The sequence below is a fragment of the Rhinatrema bivittatum genome, chromosome 2 (assembly GCF_901001135.1).
Source record: "Rhinatrema bivittatum chromosome 2, aRhiBiv1.1, whole genome shotgun sequence".
NCBI lineage: Eukaryota > Metazoa > Chordata > Amphibia > Gymnophiona > Rhinatrematidae > Rhinatrema > Rhinatrema bivittatum.
The window spans coordinates 258421070-258434613 of record NC_042616.1 but is presented as its reverse complement, the minus strand read 5'-3'; the positions used below and the strand labels follow the sequence as shown (position 1 = coordinate 258434613).

General features: G+C 44.5%; 1 protein-coding gene across 1 annotated transcript in view; it reads right to left on the bottom strand.

The window, feature by feature from the left end:
• The window catches only part of NEK10 (NIMA related kinase 10), a 587606-nt gene that overhangs the window by 503901 nt on the left and 70161 nt on the right, over positions 1-13544 (bottom strand). The window contains exon 5 of the mRNA XM_029587074.1: positions 2855-2953. Coding sequence (XP_029442934.1) covers positions 2855-2953 — 99 coding nt within the window. The remainder of the gene's footprint in view (positions 1-2854; positions 2954-13544) is intronic.

Here is a 13544-nt window from a genome sequence, read left to right as displayed (position 1 = left end):
CCTGCCTTGTGTGCCAGTCTTCCCAACCCATCCTGCCTTCCTGAATCATCTGTCTCTCCCTGATCTTTGTCTCCTTGGCTTTGTTTTTCAGTTGCTGATCTCAGACCAGACACTGACCTCTCCTTGCCTGCTGCCTGCCACAATCTCAGCTCGGACTTTGACTACTTTTGCTCTACCATCAGCCTGCAGCTAGCCACATAGGAGAGAGTCACCTTGTGGTATTCCCTCCTTATACTGGCCCACGGGTTCACTCCGTGCCAAGTTACAATGGGAAGGCGACAAGAGAAAGGCAAAAAGCTAGAGATCATCCCTGGATTTCAAGCAAGTGAGTGGGTTGGAGAGAGAATAAGAAGTAGGAGCTTGACTGTTGAATCTTTTACTCATCTCTGGGTATCTGGATCTGCAGTTGGAGTTGTTTGGCATGAAATACATCTGGTGTATGAAATATGTCTAGTCTGGGCTGTCAAGATGGTAAACTCTTAACTTTTGCAACTGCACCTTTTTTTTTTCTATTATCCTCATTTTATCATAGTCTGTATTTTGAAGGTTAAATGCTAGAGCCGTAGTTTTCCTTAATGTCCTCCCTCCAGTTATTAAGTCAGATTTGATCACATTATCATTATTGCCAAGGGGCTGCATTACTGTTACCTCTTGCACCAAATCCTGCATTCTACTAAGGATTAGGTTTAAAATAGCTCCCCTTCTCCTTGGCTGAGGCACACAAAACATAGTTTTATTACCTTATATTAAAATTATAACACTGTTTTAATATAATTTTTGCAAATGATAAAATAATAATTCTGCAAATGTGTCATGGCAAGTTAGCAAGTGTCAAAGAAAATTCTTAATTTTCTTATTTCTGTGATCTGGAACCCATAGATCTGAACTTTTTTACTTTTATGCCTTTATCTTAAACCCATACTATTACTCTAATGTCAATATTGCTAATGAAACAACTTATATTCTTTTACATTTTTATGATTCCTAACATACTGTGATGGGCATTATATTCCCCTGGTGAATACAAGAAGGCATGCTATAAGGAAAACCTGAGAAGAAGATCCTGTATGTAAAAGAAATCAGAATAGGAGGTGGACTCCAACTCCCAGAAGGCACAGGGGTTCTGGAGGGGAAAAAACTTCCCAGGCTTTGCCCTATTGAGAGGACGAGGAGAGCCTGGACATGGTGAGAAAAGGGTGAGAACTTGTCTGAAGGAAAGTTGAGACAGGACCAGGAAGGAGCGGAGCGCTGCTAGAATCAGATAAAGAATCAGAGGAGATGGAGATAGAGGTGTTGAGCAGCCCTGAGGACGAGCTGGAGCCAATGGTCTTGGGAGATGAGTGGTGGAGACAGCTTCAGACAAGAATACAATCATGGAGTCTGTAGATCAGGCGTTTTAAGTGAACACTGCCTTGGGGTAGATGACGTTGCAGCCATAGTGAAAGGGGAAAAACTTCATATATATATATATATATGAAAGCACTTATTTTTGTGTGTTTTAAGTGATAACCCTCATAAATGAGCAGACAACACAAATGTTAAAGAATGTTTTGTGTTTTTGTTCACTTACAGATAATGCAATTCTTTCGTTGCAAAGTGTAACAGTAGACTTGCTCAGTAATTTTCAATCACAGAGTTAAACACTTATTTTATGTCCATAAAGCCACTTGTTAAATTTAAAGAAACTTTGTATAAAGTATGTGAAAGACACTTATCCTTGAAATGATACTGGTGAAAGGGGAAGCACAAACTCTAGCTGCAAATTGTGGTAGGAGGTAGCAGTTGGGCCTGCTTCCCTAAGAACTAGGCCCGTAGAGTGTAGCCAAATGTAAGCTGTGCAGGAAGCAACTATGACTGAGCAGCATGAGCAGGATTAAGGTGAGCGATACTTTCTTATAGTATGAGTTTCAGACTGATGTGGTTTGATAAAGAAAAGCTATAGAGACTTATTTTAAACCCAGCTCACCAAGGGCCTCATTTTCTAAAGTATCGCAGGCCTGCGATACTTTAGAAGATGAGGGGTGGGGGGCCAAAACGGGGGGCGGGCCTGTGCTAGCCGGCAGCGATCGCACCATCGCGGTGTGATCGCTGCCAGTTTCGCACCCAATAGCACCACCATAGGAGGTGTAGCTATTGGGAGCGAAATAGGCAGCGAAAAGGCACCTACCTTTTCACTGTCTGCGGCGTCGGCGCAGAGTCGGCCCCGATGATGCCCCGACTCCTCCTCTTCCGGGGCCGACTCCTCCCCGACTCTGCCCCCATCCTGGTATCGCACGCGATAAGGGACTTTTCGCATGCAAAAGGTCCCTTATCGCGTGCGAGCGGCTTGGAAAATGAGGCCCCAAGTGCGGTGAAAGGATCTGAGCCTGTAGCTTCATCATCCCAGAAGGAAAGAGGTGCAGTAAAACTGTAGAGGCTTTAAAATACCAGGACAGCCTGGGACTTTGTTTGTTTAAGCCCAGCTCACCAACTTAGGTGAAAGTATCTGAACCCGCAGCTGTGACACCCTGAAAGGAACAGGGTGAGAATAGGTAATAAAAACTGGACTATATGGCCTGGGAAGTCTCTGAGGGTGGAACCAAAGAGAAGCCACAAGGAGAGGTTGAGCAGCGGGACCATGTAAAAGCACCCCCAGAGGTTTAATCAGTGGTTCAATTTCTTATGTAACCAGAGAATTCCAGCCAGATTGCAACTGGGAGAGTTGCCGGTGAAACGAACCCGTGACAATGCCTAAAATTTAGTTCTTTGCTTCAATAGAATAATGCCTCAAATATGTGAAAATTCTGTAGAGTTCACAAAGTCACATAAATTCCTGAGGCTTTTCCTTCCTCTACTTTACAATAGATGTTCTTACCTGCAGGCAAGTCTGTTCTTCACAAGAGCTGTAAATATTTCCAGAAATAGCTTCTGCTGAGGATGCTTGCTAAAATTCCTTTCATTGTTGTAGTTTACACTAAAGTGAAAGGAAATAAAATATAGAAAGAGAAGGCTTACATAAATGCAGAATTTCAAAAGATAAAAATAAAATATCCCATTTCCTTTGCACCTAGGGAGCCTAACTTTCAAACTTACCCATAGTACGGCATTTATGCACATAAGTGGGTGTGCATATATTAATGCTAATATTTCATAAACCATGCAACTGGAAATGTACAGTTTATAAAATACTGAGTATTTTTGCTCTGAAATTATGGGCATATGTTTCAACAAGCACAAATATTTTTTTAAAATACATATTTTCTTTACATATTTTATAAACATAAGCATGTATTATTTTGATGCGTAAAAAATATAACATGCATGCATTATAACCCTGTCTTATATATGGAGGCAGGTATTTTATAAAGTATGTATGCAGACCATTTTAAAAATACTTGCATCATACTTAAAATCACTATTTCACTGATACCTCTTCCAGTTTACCCAGTCCATCTCCAGTTCACCTAAACCCTCTAGTATTTCACACTGAATGCCCACCAGGTCAGCCAGACCTCCCACCTAAAAACTATAGCCAACAGACAAGTCTGATTTCACTTGAATCAATTAGCAAATCTAAGTTTGGATATATTCATGCGTATACTATATCTCTTACAAAATAGCATCCTCCACACAAACCTCTGTACTCTGCCTCAGAACATCCCTTAGTTCCATTTCTAGATATTTAATACCTGTGGAGCTTCCATCCTCTTTGCCCTCCTCCCAATTAAGAGAACTGGGATTGGATGCCCTTTGCTTTACAACCCGGCCATTTTGTGAGTAAAGGGGTGGCTAGAATCAGATCAGGTCAGACACTCAAGAGTCAGGATGTAGATTTTGTTCTCTCCCTGGTGAGGCTTCCCTGCCTCATTAGGCTTTCCACTTTTTGAAGGGGGGGGGGTGTTTCCCCCTGTGCACAACCTGCCAGAGGATCCCTAGGTATTTAGTTGCAGCAAAGTTATTACTGGCCTGAATCCGTTTGGGTCTTGCACTCTAGGACTGAAGACCAGTGAGTCCATTCACCTTCTGAATAAGGCAAGCACCTTATGCTTGAAGGCATAAAAAAATTCCTATTTTTGGAAGGTTCCTTTGAGGAAAGTCACCCTCACTGATTGTACTCGGAGGTCAGGGACTGAAGACCAGTAAGCCCATTCTCCCCATGAATGTGGCCTGTAGCAGCACAAATACCAGTCTAGGAAGATTTTGACTAAGAGAGAATTTATTCTGTTTTGTTGTGAGATTTTCATAAGATATCCTTACTCACTGGGAGCCTGGCTGGATCAGCAGGTTTCTGCATCACAGACTTTTCAACAAGAGGAGTAACCACTGCAGAACAACTAAAAGGAGCTAAGTAAGATCAGGGAGATACCATCCGGATCTCCAACAACTTGGGAGCAGGATACAGGAATAGGTTTTTGGGAAAACTCTGAAGCATCAGGTAGGATGGATTTTTGCTATGCTAGAAGGGACCCCTGTCATAGGAATCCCAGTTAAGCCACTGGGACAGTTTTTAGTGCACACTTTACATCTCCATGGGAAATTTACCAGTTTGCTGAAGGAAAAGGATACCTACCCAAGGTGAGACACTCTACGTGTAATAAAATCAACTGTAACTGCACACTTATTTCAAAGATGGACTTTTATTTGACTTTAACCAATCAGTAAATTCTTATTTAACATCCAGTGCCTGGTCCTGCCTGTTTTATTAAAGCAGCTTCCTCCTAGGATTGCCACCACAACTACCAACACAGAAGGGATTAATCACACCACTGTCTGGGCCATATACAAGAGTCTCTCCCCCATAAAACGAATCTTCCCAGGGAACATGAGATAAGCTTGGGATGGAGTCAGCTAGCCAGAGAATCCCCAAAGAAATAAATTAGTTGTGTGCCCTGAAAGGAGTTACTACTTCCAAAAAAAAAGGGATTCAAATATATATTTGAGTATTTGCTACTTAAACATGTATATGCTACTTTTACTTTGAAAATTTACTCCTTTGCCTTGCTGTCATTGCATTATCATCAGCACACAATTCATGCATACTTTTTATTGTTACATTCTCCACTCTACCTCTGCTAGAATAACAGACACTCATAGTGATAAACTGTACAATTTACAGCAATCTACCAGAGGGATGAGGTTCAAAAATTAAAGAAGGGATAATATGACTAAAAATATCACAAGTTTCACACATTTTATTCATTTTTTTAGATTTGTTTATTAGTCACCTAGTGCCAGGCTCTAGGTGGCGTATAGAAACATATACATCCATAATCAAATGGAAACCTGAAAAGAAAATTACATAACTGACAAACAATTATAAATACAATATAAATTACAAATCAAGAGAGCAAGCCAGAGCAACTGCAGGAACGTCATCAAAAAATGTCTGCTTAAGAAAATGTCTTAAGCAGGGACTTAAATGTTTTAGTACAAATTATGTGGCGAAGAGTCTCGGTCAGAGAATTCCGGAAACATGGAGCGGCTACAGAAAATGACGTTTCCAGAGTTTCTTCCAGGCGTGCTATACATATTGATGGAAAATCCAGGAGCCTTCTTTAAGAAGAGCACAATGCTAAGCCAGGGTTGTAAATGCAAAGCATTATGGGCCAAATTTTAAAAGAGTTGCTCGCATTAAATGACCAAGGTATGTGGGCCGTGCATCAGCAACGTGGATTTTAAAAGCCACTAATTATGCTCGAATATGCGTGTGTACAAGTTTTAAAAGGGGGCGGGAAAAGGGTGGGGCCAATAGTTACACATGTAAATTTGTATTTTAAAACCGGAGGCTGCAGCACATGCTGGGTTGATAGCCACATATATTTACTGCTGCTCCTGGTGAGGAGTAAGTCTACAGAAATTGCATTTTAGGCCTAACACAACAGGGTGAGGAGTCTGTGTCAACAGGGGGTAGTGCATGATGAACCAGATATGACCTCAGGATTGAATGGGCAAACTAGTGGACTAATTGGAAAAACTGAGAATATCCTTCTCACGAGTATGCTTTAAAATCCACTTACCTACACTCATTATAGCCAACAAAGTTCTAAGGATGATACACAAAGTACATTTGCTCGAGTAACCACTTAAAATTAGGAACATATTTATGCACAGTCGGCAACTTTGAAATCATACTCATACAAGTGCGCACATGATTTAAAATTCCAGCGTATGTCTGCTCGTGCACTCGCATGTATGGGCACCTGTGTATGCATTTTAAAATTAGCCTGTATGTTAGCCCATAGGAGAGAATCAAGACTAAGAAGTTTATGAACCAGCAATACCATCTTGCATTTGATTCGCCATACTACAGGAAGCAAGTACAAGACAGCGAGAACTGCAGTATTGTGATCTCTAATTCCCTTGTCTCGAAGTCCAGAGAGGAGCAGTATTCTGAAATATCTGCAATGCCCGCAAACAATAATCAGGGAGTCCAATATATATTGAGTTACAGTAATCAGGATGTGGCATAATGAAAGCTTGGACCACCGCGCAAAAAGTCTATAGAACCCTAAAGGGGTTTCAAGCTGCACAACATGTGCAGCTTGAAGAAATCCACTTTCATCAGTCGTTTAATCTGATGTTGAAAGGTCAGTTTAGGGCGGTACTCGTGTAGGGAATAGGTAGCCAGTATTAGGAAAGACTTGGCAAGAGTCATGGTTCAATGGCCTAGCATTAGAGTGGGTTGGTCGGATGCAATTGTTCGATTGCAATGCAAGGACGAGCCCTTGTGGAAGAGAAGTGTGAAGAAATTGAACAGGCAGATAGGCAGGTGGGTGATTAAACAAGGAGGGTTTTGGATAAGACATGAGTGGACGTGGGATTTAATTGAAGGGTTGTTTAGGGGAGATGGAGTGCACCTGTCAGAGGTCGGGATGGATTTGTTCAATAATGCCTTGCAAGAAGGAGTGCAAAGAGTGATTCTGGAATAATAAAGGGCCGCAGTGGGGGAACAAGGATGATCTGGGTCGTCCTTGTTTGTGGCGGAACCCAAGCCCAAGTTGTAATTGTAAATACTGCATTGTTAAAAAGGGCATTGAGGGAGGCGGGGGTGAATCACGTGTAGTTGGGAGGGCTGCTACATGAGATGGCCAATGAGCTAGGGGGCTGAAGCTCAAGGCCGCGGCTAACCCTCGCTGGGATGAGGCGGGGTAAGAAAGGAGGGGGAGTGATCGTATGCCTCACCACTGGGACGTGGGGTAGAGGCGCAGAAGGAAAGAGATGGAGGGGGGAGGTATTGTTAGAATTGTTACAATCGTTAATGGAGATGTGTAGGCTCGGGTTAAGAATAAATAAACTGCGGCCTTTTGTAAAGCCATAAAGTTGTGTTGTTTTTATTGCGAGTGGGTCAAGAGAGAGCCAAGCGCAGGTCTTGCCTCCCTAAATTAATGGACGGCAGTGCAGGCTTGTCCTGCGCCGTCGAGTATAACTAGGGAAAAGCACGCAGTGGCGAAGGGCAATGGACGGGGGAGAGGGAGGCATGAGAGAGCGTCGGGGGGGAGCTCGTAACGGCCGGCAGCTGCAGCAATTTGAATCACTGTAACGACATTGGCCGGTGCTAGGCAGCCGGTTGGTGATGTGGCAGGTTCCCTGCCAGACAGACCCGGCTGGCTGCAGAGCAGGCTGCGCTCTTTTTTGTCCCTCCCACCCACCCAGAGGATTTATTGGTTAAGGGGGGGGGGTGTTGTTTTCTGGGGGTTAATGATTGTCACAGTTGGAGGCAGAAACCTGAGCCCAAGTTGTAATTGTAAATACTGCGTTGATAAAAGGGCATTGGGGGGGGGGGGGTGAATCTCATGTAATTGGGGTGGGGGCTGCTACATGAGATGGCCAATGAGCTAGAGGGCTGAAGCTCAAGGCCGTGGTTTTCCCTCACTGGGATGAGGCGGGGGTAAGAAAGGAGGGGGAGTGATCGTATGCCTCACCACTGGGATGTGGTGGTAGAGGCATGGAAGGAAAGAGATGGAAGGGGGGTATTGTTAGAATTGTTACAATAGTTAATGGAGTTGTGCGGGCTCGGGCTAAGAATAAATAAACTGCGGCCTTTTGTAAAGCCATAAAGTTGTGTTGTTTTTATTGCGAGTGGGACAAGAGAGAGCCTAAGTTAATCTAAATGAGTTGGGTCTGTAAAAATAAATGTATTCCCTTGAAATATAATAATGCATATGCATGGAAACTTTAAGAAAAAAGAGGCTCCCAGGACTAACACATGCTGTATATAGAGCAGTAAAGTTTTCCTCTCCATCTGGGTGTCTCTAGCAAAATCAGGGAATATTTGAATTTTCTGGCCACAGAATTTCTCATTTCTTTACTTAAAAGTATTGTTTAAGGTCCAAATCCTTGTAAACATCCACAGCAAAAGATACAATAAAGCCATAAATAAGAGTGGATCGTGTTGATATATTATCATTGGAACTTTAGAGAAAGTCAGAGACATCTACACTCTCAAATGAGGTTAAGACATCATATGCTCCCTCACTACTAGCAACATTCTTCTTCATAATTGGTAAGTAATAGCATATAGAGAGTATCAATTCCTTATCAGGTGCAAATTGCAATACCTCACAAGCATACTTCTTAAATAGCTCCCTAGGTGCTAATAATCTTGTTTTAGGGAAGTTTAACAACCTTAGGGGCGGATTTTAAGAGCCCTGCTCGCCTAAATCCGCCCAAATCCGGCGCGCGCCCAAATCCGGCGCGCGCAGAGCCCCGGGACTCGCGTAAGTCCCGGGGTTTTCGGAGGGGGCGTGTCGGGGGGCGTGTCGGGGGCGGGCCCGAACCGCACGGCATTTTCGGGGCGTGTCGGCAGCGTTTTGGGGGCAGGTACGGGGGCGTGGCTACGGCCCGGGGCGGTCCGGGGGCGTGGCCGCGCCCTCCGTACCCGCCCCCAGGTCGCGGCCCGGCGCGCAAGAGGCCCGCTGGCGCGCGGGGATTTACGTCTCCCTCCGGGAGGCGTAAATCCCCCAACAAAGGTAAGGGGGGGGTTTAGACAGGGCCGGGCGGGTGGGTTAGGTAGAGGAAGGGAGGGGAAGGTGAGGGGAGGGCGTTAGAGGATTCCCTCCGAGGCCGCTCCGATTTCGGAGCGGCCTCGGAGGGAACGGGGGTAGGCAGCGCGGCTCGGCGCGCGCCGGCTATACAAAATCGATAGCCTTGCGCGCGCCGATCCAGGTTTTTAGCGGCTCCGCGCGTATCTACTAAAATCCAGCGTACTTTTGTTGGCGCCTGGAGCGCCAACAAAAGTAGGCCTATTCGCGGAGAATGAAAATCTACCCCTTAGGTTTTTAGCCCTAATCATATTTTCCAACAATTCACATTTATTATGTAATATCAAATTATCTTTGATGTTAGCAACTACAGTAATTGTAGAATAGTAACAGTATTAGTTATAGCAGACATTTGAGACTCAACAGAATCCAATCTTTTCTCTAATTCAGACAATTTAGATGAGGTCCCTGAGGAAAAGAGACAAAGCTGAGATATGGTCTGAGCCAAAGATGACTTCAATCGCAAGACAACTTTTCAGATGTTGCTTAAGGTAATATTAAAAGGATCAGACAAATTTTCCCCTATCATAGTTCCTCCCAAATTTTGCATGGGTGAAACAGCGGCGGGTACCAGAAACCTGATTGCACTACTTCCAGAGATCCCACTATCCATCATAGGTGGAGAAACATTAAGGCCTCCCAGCTCTTCTGCATTAACAATAGACATTCCTGCAGCTTGGTTTCCAACTGGGATAGCCAAGATCTTATTAGAGGTATCTAAGTCCACTTTCGGATACCCAAGAGATCCAGCCAATGCCTAGCCCTTGTTAGTGTTGGCTGATAATGGGGCATCAATAGACCCGTTGCAAGTAAATGCAGAATTGGTGGCTCCCAATAAAGCAGACTAAGGTGGAGGGAGGGAGATCTGAATCCAGAACTTAGAGAAACTTCTAATGTCTCTGGTCTGGGGAATTCCCCGCCTGAGACACCAGGATGTTGTAATAAGTTCATGGGACCTTTTATTGGTGTCAATGCACTCGTGGGTCCCACAGGCTTTGCTTCTCTCTTCTTCTCCATAGGTAGACTCTAGAACAAAAAACTAACCTAGGGGCATGCCCCCTTTGGTGCGCGGCTTCAGCTGTGCACTGATAGCTGCGTGCTACAAGGTGCTGGATTTTATAGTCCCGGCACCTTGGGATGACATCACATCAGGTCACCTCCTCCTCAAGGGTTCTCTGAGCCCCTGCTGGCAAAAACAGTCTGTTGGGACAGCTAGTATGCCTCTCTCAGCCACCCCCCCCCCCCCCCCCCCCGAAGTCACCTGAAGACTGACACCGGGGATGCTGGACACTTCTGCAAAGGATGACTGGAGAAGAAGTCCGGGGGATGGCAAGGCTACTGGTGGATTCTTCAGGAACAAGAAGAGGAAAGAAAGAAGAGGGTAATCAGAGAACCAAGATGGCCGCCGCATCGTGAGCATGAAAACCTCTCTGCTCCGTGGTTCTTTTCCTACTTTTCTCTAAGAACCCTTGCCTATTGAATTTCAAGAATTACATGCCTCATTTGAAAAGAAAGGCAAGGATTCGCGAGATCCTTACCTCTACTCCTGAAGCTTCAATGCGGCAAACCCAGTTAGAAGAGGTGTTTTGAGCGGTGCAACAAACACTGGTGAGCGAGGCTGCTGGCGTGCCCGATGGAGAGCGGCCGTCGGACGCCCAAGCCGATGAAATATCTCTAAGCCCCGGAGCCCCAGCGGTTCCCTCCTTGTCATACAGACCCCAGTTTGTTGGGGGGACGGAACATTGGACAACACCGCCGTGTATATCCGGAGTCACTCAGAGAGGAGATGGGGAATCGCCATCGACCTCGGTGAGCCTGGAAGAACATGGCTCCAGAGAGAACAAGGATGAGACGCGGCAGGAGAGTCCAGACAGGAGGGACCCCATGGAGATAAGAGGTGAGGAGACCGGGATTCATGTAGTGTTGAAAACAGACTTGGTAATGCCAGAAAAAATAACTCTCACTGAAATTTGGAAAGTACTTACAAAAATGAATACTGCTATGAATGATTTGACTAATGCTGTTAAATGCAATATGGATACAACTCAAAACCTTTAGAAAAGAGTACAGACAGTTGAAAAAGTCCTTAAAAATGCCGAAATGGAGACAAAGGAGATAAAAGAAGTTCAAACCAATCTAATTAAATCAGAAAATATGCTTAATAATAGGATGGACTTTCTGGAAAACGAAATAAGGAGAAATAATTTAAGATTTCTTTATTTCCCCAAAACAAAATGGGCAAATGCAAAAGACCTCCTTAAAAGATATCTAACTAATATATTGGGATTTCCTGAAAATAATATACCTGAGATTTCAAAAATTTACTACCTTCCTGGGAAAGAAGTTATAAAACAGCAAGAAGATCGGGATAACACTGTATTTGATAATCTCACAGATTTTCTGGAGAAATCCTATGAGGCTAAGATCGAAGCGAGAGCAACTCTGTTTGTGACCTTTATCCAGGCTTCTGATAAAGAAAATATATTAAGATTATCCTTTAGAAAACAACAACATCTGTTTTACGGTTCTCAGGTGAGAGTGTTTCCTGACATTACTAAAAAGACACAAGAAAAAAGGAAGTTTTTTCTTTTGATGAAAAATGAGGTGCTCTCTCGGGGAGCCAAATTTTTCTTGAGATTTCCCTGTAGATGTGTCCTGATACATCAAAATGATAGATATATGTTTTCAGAACCTCAACAACTACGTCTATACCTGGACTCACACTCTTAAATGTCTTCATGAGGAGCTGGGCATGGAAGAAAAAGTAAAATTGTTGCACTAAGATGAAACTGCCAATTCTTATTAAGTTTTTCTTATGAACCGCTTTTATATGGTTCTCCCTTTATTCTTATAATTTGAAACAAGCATTTATTTTCCTATACCTAGATTCGGAGGTAATATTACTCCTGTTATATTTGATTTAATTTAATTTCTTGTATTATAGACTGGAGAAAATATTAATCCGTCCTGTATATTCTGTTTTATTTTCTTTAAATATTGTTGTCATTGTATGATAATGAAAACTCAATAAAAATAAAATAAAAATAACAAAAAAAAAAAGAAAGAAGAGGGTAAGCGAGAGGGCAAGCCTCAAGCGCAGGTCACCTGGACATCTCGACACCTGGATCTCAGGATGAGAAGACAACTGGACATCAGGGTCTCTGGACATCGGGGACAGTGGACACAGGTAGAGTGGACTACTAGATGAGAAGAGATCAGAAGGTCATAGAGAAGAGGACGACAGACATCAGGACAAAGGACATCTGGACAGCTGAACAGAGGACATCTGGACATCTGGGCGACAGGAACATCTGAGACATCAAGGTACGGATGAGGATCCCCGAGGCTTAAGGAAGGAACACCAAGGGCTGGAACATACCACGAGGATGATCCAATGAGGGATGAAACCTGGAGTGTCATACGAACATCAGGAAGAAGAAGACATGGAACATGAAGTCTTCCGGACAGAAGCAGCAAGATGGACCATGATGGAAGCAGTGGAACTCCATGGAGGGTGAAACTCTGAAGATGGAATGTGGAGAAGGTGTAACTCTGAGGATGGATTATGGAGCAAACGTAACTCCATCCGAAGGCACTGCAGGACTGAAACAGGGCCTTTATATAGGGCAGGACCAGGAAGAGCCCTGAAGACATCATCAGGGAGGGGACAGGAGTACTTCCTGTCTCTGGCCCTTTAAAAGAAAAAGAAAGCCACGCGGCCAGCCCCTAAAGGGAGACCTGAAGGTAAGTGGGCGGAGCTAGGTGCCTGCAGCGGCGTCCTGCCGCATTGGTGAGGAAGAGGTAGGCTGGAAGCAGCTCCTGCTGCTGAAGAGGAGCTGCATGGGTTGTCCCAAGCCCCGAAGAAGAGGAGAGTGGCTGTGGCGGCTCCCTGCCACAAAGAAGGCCTTCGGCAGTGGCACTTGAGCAGCGGTAGGAGGGAGGAATCCCCGCGAGGGGATTCCCCTGAAGGAGAAGATGGCGGCGCAGCACCAGCCACGCAAACAAGGAGCAGCAGCAGGCCGCAAAGGAGAAGGAATGTGCGGCTCGGCAGCAAGCCGAGCCATGGTGTGGAGGTAGCGCTGGAGAAGAGGTGAGCGACTGCCCGCAGGATACAGGCCGTGGGCAGGGGCATAACAGTATACACTTACAAACCTGTGAGTGCGTCAAGAAGAAGGGGGTGGGAAAGGGGTGGGGCATGGGTGTTCCAGGATGGGGCCTAGACTTACTTGCGTAAGTCCACATTTTTAAAAAGATGAGCAAGGTGCACATTGGCTTACCTTTACTTCTGGTCCTGATGAGGAGAAAGTCTGGAGATCTCGAGTTTTAGGGCATTTAGCACAGTGTGAGGGTTCAGGGTCAAGTGGGGCATTTACAGGATGAAGAACCATAGGGGTCATGAAAACCTCGATAAGAACTGGGCAAACTAGTGGACTATTTGGATAAATTGATTTTTCCTTCACACAAGCATGTTTTAAAATCCATCATCAGACACACATAAAAGCTGCTAAAGCCCTAGTCGAAATA